Here is a 7,860-nt window from a genome sequence, read left to right on the forward strand (position 1 = left end):
TTCAGCTTAGAGATTGTACTGACTGCCTTCAAGTTTTCCCACAGGACTTGCTCTTAATCTTGAAAAGATCTGGAGTTTGGATGTATTTTGCAAATACAAACTAGTAATTCCAGCTGTGCAGTGGCCCATTGGGAGCAGCCTGGGATGGATCAGCTCATACAGTGCTGCAGTTACCATGGTGTGGCATGCAGAAGCTGTTTGTGAAGATGAACATTTCCTGCTGTGAGCGTGGAAATAGAGTGTGTTCTCTGAGAGAAGGGGAAGAAGTCATCAGAGCAGTAAGGAAAAGTGCTGACTGTTGGGACTGACTTCCTCATCTTAGTATTGACCTCGTTAAGGGAGAAATGGATGCAGAAGTCCCTGGTATTCTTTTTATACAAGTGGTGAGCAAGATTTGGATATTGTGGAGGTAAACAGCAGTGGTAAACTGCATTTTCATTCAAATCGTACTGCTGTTTTCTCATCTTTATTTTTTCTTGTTTTTACAGGTATTCAGTCTTTTTTTTTTTCTTTTCTGTAGTCTTTCAAATTTGGTAATTTTTATGCCTTTTATGCCTTTTATGATCCCTGATGAAACTGGAACATGTGGCTGTGCTATTTAATGAGGACTTTCAGATTAGGCAAAGCAAAATCCAATTTAAAACCATTTGTTCTTTTTTTTTTTTTTTGCTTAGCAAAAACAGTCAAAAAGACAAGTAGAGGAGAAAGTGATCTGGTGTGAAAGCAGTGCTACAGTAATTCCAGCTGAGTCCTAAGAGTAAAGACATCGTAGGTGTTCCACATTACTGTAACTGTTTCTTCAGGTGGGCTGTCCAGGAACCCCTGGAGCAGCAGAGTGCAGTGCAGATGTGTTGCCATTGTATGGCCAGGCCTCCTGTCCTGGAAACTCTTCTTAATTGGTGAGTTTTCAACCTCCAGCTGAAAACCTCCAAGGTTTCCTCTGCTTTGTTCCCTTATAACCTATTTAATGTACATTCAGAGGATTGTGGGCAAAAGTGTCCTTGCTTTTCCCCTCTAAGTTGCACATGACCTGGTTTTCCCATCTTGGTGCCTTAACTTTGCTATGTTGGCTCAGTTTGTAAACTGTCGTGACAAACTTTTGGCTTCAACCTGAAATTGAGCTAAGAGAACGTGGCCCTACTCACACATAGCCAGGTTAGTGCTCTGGCTGGGGGTGGATCTTGCTGAGAGCTCTATTTAACAAGCTGCAGAACTTGATTGTGTTTTGCTCTTTCAGCTTTTTTTTTTTTCTGTAACAGCCCTGAGGAGCAGACACACATGCATTAAAGCTGAAATTACCTCAGATAGCAGCAGAGTGAAATAGGATCTCTGTATATTGCTCAGTGAAAAGCTGGCTCTTTGCTCTGGGAGCTCTGTGGAGGACTCTGTGTGTAACTGTGTTGTTTATCCCAAAATATTGCTGACAACAGTGCTGTGAGACAGGTTACCTGTACCTGCCTGAACCTGGGCAGCAACGAGGGTATTGGAAAAGCATTTTTTTTTTTAAACAGACTTTGTACCCTTAAAGCATGGGTTTTTTTAGATAATAGCAAAAGGGAACTCTTACAGCCTTGTAAAACATTCCTATGCTCTTGAACATTAAAGTCATGCTGTACCTAGACCAGTGATTTTTGACCAGCTCCACCCTTTCTGTAATTTGGTGATATGCAGTGTAAGTTGATTGCAGACAGTGACAGAGGTGCTTTGAGCAAATCAGCACCAAATTTGCAGTTAGCCAGGTCAGCTGCTGTACTGATGTAAGCTAGCAGGAAGCTTCTTAACAAGGCATGCAGCGTGCTATCCAGGAGTTCCCAAAGGCAAGTTGTGGTCACGTGTGTGCAGCAGGGCTCCCCATGGGCAGGCAGTTGCTTGATGCTGCACAGTTCTCAGCAGAAGGTCCACGTGGATTTTGGTATATCTAGTTTGTAGTTGATTGCAGCGTGTGCTCTGTCAGCTGAGATGTTCACAGCTAGTCTCCCAGTTCAGTCTTCCACTATGAGGACACGGGCAATTTCACTCAGCCCTGAAGACGAGTAGCAATATTTTGTGTTGCTGATTGAAGGAGGTATGAGGAAGAAGAGGAGCAGGCTGAAAGCAGGTGTAAGAGAACGATGAAGCAAGAAAAAACAGCGCAGCAGGTGTGGCCTAACAGTGACTGCCTCTTCTGGTGCACTGGCGATTCAGTGAAGATGAGCACTGAACAGTAACACTGTGCTCCCATAGTCCCCACTTTCTTACAGTAACACTGTGCTCCCATAGTCCCCACTTTCTTGCAGTGAGCAGTGACTGGGCCTGCAGTGCCTGCTCTAGCTGAGTGGCTGTGAGGAGAAAAAGAACTTTGTAATCTCACTTCCTCCTACAGAGTCATTAAATGAGGCTTTAAAAAAAACCATTAAAGCAGTGATACAAGTGGAAATTGAGCTAGAAGAGTGTCTCTTACACCTAGAAGACCTTAATTTACAACACATTTGCAATCACTGGAATGGGTTTTCCAGTAGACCTACTGATATCACTGCCTGGCTCTGCCAGATTATGAAAGCAGCAAGGAGAAATTCAAACTCTGCCCAAAATGCCATCACCAGCAAGCGACCTGCAAAGGGATTATTTGTATTACTGGGACATCTGCACGAGTAACCACCCACCACACTGCAAAGCGTTGGTGCAACTGGTGTATGGAAGGTAGGGGGTTTGTGCTTCTGTGTCTTGGGACTGGAAGAAACTATTCTATTGTCACATTTGAATTTAGAAAAAGGGGAAGGGTGGTGCTTTAAAAAAGTTTTTAAAATCAGGTTTTATTCATCTTCTGTTCTCTTTTATGTAATATAATCTTGCTGTTTTCTTGCCACATAAATTAAATAAATGACACCACAGGAAAATAACCATTTACAACTGGTGTACTCAGTGTCTGCACAAGGACTCTGCAGATTGTAGTCTTAATCCTGTCCATCTTTTCTTTTGCCTGTTTAATTTTCAGAAAGTTATTTTTTTTGCTGAAGATGACTGATGGAGGATGCGTTACTGCTAAATCTTCCTGGTAAGGTTTTTCGTATCATCTGTTCATTTCCCACTTGTTGCCCAAAAATGCATAGAGATCAAAACCTGTTACTGCCACTGTATGCATTTTCTGTCCTGTTAGATAGTTGTTGGTACAGTAAAAGCAGTCTGTGGAACATTCATTTTCTTTTTTTTTTTTAATCTGTCTCAACCACTGCAGCTTCTCTCTTCTTTGCTTTTACAGCTCCATCCATGAGGGGCTCACACCATGAAAGCTAGTGTTTTTCTTTTCTGACCTTTGCTTTTACATCCATGTACACAGCAACCACAGCCTGAGTAAGAGCCTTTCATGCATAGGAAGTGCCTGTGTCCTCCCTTCTGGCTCCTCTCCTGCTGTGGAAGAGTGCACTGCTGCAGCAGGTCTCAGTACAGCCTGCACTGAAGAGGGAGCTCACCACAGTTGCATCCCAAACCAGGATTTGAGAAGCATGGCAGTGTAACCAGCAGCCCAGAAAGAGTGCACAGGGGTCACATCTCTAACACTGGCACTGCTTATCACACTGCTCATTGACAAAGCCTTGCAAAGAAAGTACTGTGAGATGCACAAGGAGTACAGCTGATTAGGAAAAGCAGCCACGAGCTGCTTCCTCCCTCTTGCACTCATTGCCATGTGCTTACAAACTGGGATACAACCTTCCATGCATCCTACTTCAGCCAGAGAAGAATCAGCACATTTTAAGGTCAGTTACTCATTAGTGAGGAAAACTTCCATCGTGATCCTCAGCGCCTGGATGCTGTTAGGAGGCACTTAAGGGCAGCATCTTGCTCTAAGGTTCTTCAGCTGCGGTAGGCCTTCAGCAGTTGACCTGCTATCACCAGTCTTTGGATCTCACTGGTCCCCTCGTAGATCTCAGTGATACGAGCATCACGATAATGACGTTCTGCTGGCATCTCTGTCACATAACCCATACCACCCAAGATCTGGATGGCCTGAAACAAAGATATGGGGTTAGAATAGATGCAGGGCTGCAGAACTTGTTTTGCACAGACCACAGCCACCTGAAAAGGAACTAATCTCACTGCATGCATACCTGGAGGAAGCACATGGGGCTGACTGACACACTTGTGATCAGAGAAATACACACAATTAGAAGTCGTGTAACATTAATACTGACATCCCAGACAGCAAATGAACCACTTCCGTGGTATTTGTTAGTTTTTCCATATTCAACACAGCCATGTTTAAGGGCAGGGAAAAAATAAATGCAGACACCACAGGTACTGCTCTATCTTCTCATTATACATCAAGCTTATTGCTAATTGAGTTGGGTGCAGCTAAGTTCCCCCAAAAAGCACCAATCCAGTTAAAATGCTGATGCTGCCTCTGGACAGCATCAATCATGATCATTAATAACACAGCATCACATGCCTGCATAACCCTGAATCCAAAGAGGTGCCCAGACTAACAGCTTCACGTGCCTTTGTTAAAAAAGGAAAACAACATATATGTATGTTCTACTAAAGATTAAGTTTCATCCCATTTTCATGTAGGTACTAGGCTTGTTGTGTATAAGAGATGGAATACAAACTGCTTTTCAGAATGCTTTGCAGCTGAGAGGTGCCAGCTGTGGTAGTTACCTGATGAGCGATGTTTGTTGCAGCTTCTGATGCAGCCAGCTTGGCCATTGCCGCTTCCTTTGGGAAGGAAAACATCACTGAGGATGCAGCTATCATAGAAAAAGGAAAGCCCCAATTGCAACAGGAGTCTGACAGTCTGCAGACCAACTGTGCAGAAAAGACAGGCCAGGTCGCTGGCACCAGCTCTCAGCAGCCAGCCCCTCTTGCCTTGCATAAAAGCAGGGCACAGCTCCAGAGCTGGAGCTGATGGCAGACACCAGTGTGCAGTGTCTGCTGATACCAGACCAGCAGCACTAGGCTGGGCAGGACTGAAGGCAGCCACACAGCACATCACACATTTGCTTGCCTCAAGCCTGTGCCCAGAGCTGTCACTACTTGACAAATGCAAAGCTAGAAATACCTTTGTGAAGGGCTTCCCGTTGTCTTTCAGCATGGCAGCTCTCCAGGTCAGTAAGCGTGCACTCTCTAACGCCACAGCCATGTCTGCTAACTTAAACTGCAATGACAAACACTGCCTTTGTCTGAGGTGGCTCTGCCTACAGGAGAACATAGAGCTGTCTCCCACCTCTAAGACCAGCAGCACCAGAAAAGCAGCGCCTCCATCTCAACAGTCTGTATGAAAATGTAAACAACGACCTTGTTTATCCCAGACAGTACGAAATGCACTGTGTTCCCAAAGCCAAGTACAAGTGTCCATATGAACTTTCCACCACCACCAACAGCACTGCCTGCAAATGACCCAGCCTGGCTCATACCTGAATTGCCTGCAGCTTTGTGATGGGTGACCCAAATGCCATTCTCTTTTCAGCATAATCCACAGCACAGTCCAGAGCTGCCTGAGCTATTCCCAGAGCCTGAGAGGCGATGCCGATCCTTCCTCCATCCAGAGTTTGCTGACAAAGACAAATATGTGTTAAATCAAATAACACTTGATCAAAAGAGTACACACATATCTACTCTTTCTTTCATTTTTCATAATGACTAGTGAATTGGATCTGTAACTTGCCCATTAGATTTTGACTGCTTCCCTGGCTCACTGTATACAGGAAGAATTCATGGTACAGTGAGAAAAGATTTCATCTTAATCCTGAAGGTCTCAAAAAAATGATTGGTGACTGGAGAGTTCTTCCAGCTTTAGAGCTCAGCCCTTCTCAAAATATCAGGCCAACTAATGGCGTGTTTCCTTAGTGAAGAGTGTGCCACTGCAGGGAACAAGCTGAGCAGGGGCCTCCTTCTGTTCATTAGTCACACACGTGCTGTTATCTCCGACTTCTTCCACTTCTTTTAGACATTTGTAGCAAATTTAGACATTTAGTGATGCAGAACATACTCTGTGCACCCAGGACAACTATCCTCAGCCAGAATATTTAGGGAAAATGCAACGTTCCCCCACCCCTTTTTTAAGGGTACAAAATGGAAGAACAGAACTTGAGTAAACTTGATGAGAAAAATTAAACTAAATTGCCCCTGCACACACTGTGCCTCAGCAGCACTCCTTAATCAGAGCACTGCCACACTGAGCCTGCAAAAACAGCACTGCCCAGGATCTATGATAAATCAATGATTTACCGAGCTCTATCACTGAGTTCTCACATGTTGGCAAATGGGTCAACCGTCTCATGTTATACCTTACAGTAGCAGCTCTCACCAAAGTTATCCTAAATCTGAAAATAGTTTTAAAAACGGCCAGTTTGGGAACTACTGCTTTACACAAATGCACCCGTGATTCATTTCTTACCATGGCAATTTTGAAGCCCATTCCTAGCTGCCCCAGCAGGTTGTCCTTGGGTATCCGACAGTCCTCAAATATCAGGTTGGCAGTGGAAGAGGCTCGGATGCCCAGCTTGTCTTCTTTCTTCCCCAGGGACAGCCCCGCAGTTGGCATAGGAACAAGGAATGCACTAATGCCCTGCAAGAGGACTCACTCTTAGGAATGGTGTTGACTTTCCACTTACCTGGCTGTCAACAGGCTCCCTTCCCTTCCCATTTTTTTTCCACAGGAGACGTGTGTCCGAGTAACCAGAAGGAAGGGAAGGCACAAGGAACAACAGAACCAGCACACATCAAACCCCCTCCTCCCCGCTGTGCAACATCTGCACAGCTCCAAACACTCTACATGGTCCTCAGAACCCTTTCAGAATGATTCTCCCTTCACTTCCAGCCCTTTTTTCTCAACTGACCCACTCAACATACCTTGTGCTTCAGGGATTTATCTGTAGTGGCAAACACCACGGTGGCTGAGGCGTCCCAGGCGTTGGTGATCCAGGCCTTGGTGCCATTCAGCACCCACTCGTCACCATCCAGACGTGCCATTGTGGATGCTGCACCCGCATCACTGCCGTTCCCTAAGCAAGGCAAAAAACATTCAGGCAATCAGTAGCAGTGATCTGCAATTAGTGCAAAACCACCACCTGCCCACACCCCTGCTGCCAGCTCACTGCAGTGGTGTCACCCCTGTCTCTCCCATAGGGGGCAAACAAACAGAAAAAGAGAAAGGCCAGTATGTTTAAGATGCATCCATCTCTAAGGTTTTGCTCACATAACAGGGTAAAAATTTTCAGCACAGACCATGGGGTAGCAAGTAGTGAGTACCTTGGGCACCAAGACTTCACTTGAACATTTGAATGGAATTGCTACAAACCACTTTTCTGCAAACTGTTACAGTCTAACAGACCTATAGTCCACTCTAAATCTGATTAAGGAAATTACCTTATGTTCCTTGCAACAGGAATGCTAACAGTAACATTACCTGGTTCACTAAGAGCAAAACATCCTATTTTGTCCCCGCTGGTGAAGGGAGAAATCCACTTGTGCTTCTGTTCCTCAGAACCAAACTTGAGTATTGGCCCTAAATACAGAGACTTTAAGAATTGAGAGCTGAGTTAGTACCTCCTCAAGGTACAATCAGTTAACACCCAGAATGTCAGTGCTCTCCAGCACACCGTAATTCACAACAGGAACGGATCCCATTTCTCACATACACCCCTCTCCAACAGCCACCCTGCTCTCAGACTCGGCTCCATGCCTGTCCCACACACACAGCCTTGAGACACTCACATTATTGACGCTGGCAATGACTCCTGTGGACGCACAGCCCCTGCTGATCTCCTCCACAGCAATGGAATAGGCCAGGTAGTCGAGGCCAGCTCCTTTGAACTGCTCTGGCACTTCCACAGCCAACAGCCCTAGGCTACCCATCTTCTTCACCTGCATGTGGGGAACGGAGAA

At 45.3% G+C, this 7,860-nt stretch overlaps 1 protein-coding gene across 1 annotated transcript; it reads right to left on the minus strand.

Moving 5' to 3' along the window:
• Positions 1 to 3,181: 3,181 nt before the first annotated feature.
• Positions 3,182 to 7,860, minus strand: ACADS (acyl-CoA dehydrogenase short chain). Its single transcript, XM_010720252.3, has 8 exons — positions 7,690 to 7,860; positions 7,382 to 7,493; positions 6,826 to 6,977; positions 6,371 to 6,541; positions 5,388 to 5,525; positions 5,033 to 5,128; positions 4,633 to 4,689; positions 3,182 to 3,984 (listed from the first exon to the last, which is right to left on the minus strand). The coding sequence occupies exons 1-8, from the start codon at positions 7,843 to 7,845 to the stop codon at positions 3,832 to 3,834; spliced, it is 1,035 nt and encodes a 344-aa protein (XP_010718554.1). The 5' UTR covers positions 7,846 to 7,860; the 3' UTR covers positions 3,182 to 3,831.

Source organism: Meleagris gallopavo, chromosome 17, assembly GCF_000146605.3.
Source record: "Meleagris gallopavo isolate NT-WF06-2002-E0010 breed Aviagen turkey brand Nicholas breeding stock chromosome 17, Turkey_5.1, whole genome shotgun sequence".
NCBI lineage: Eukaryota > Metazoa > Chordata > Aves > Galliformes > Phasianidae > Meleagris > Meleagris gallopavo.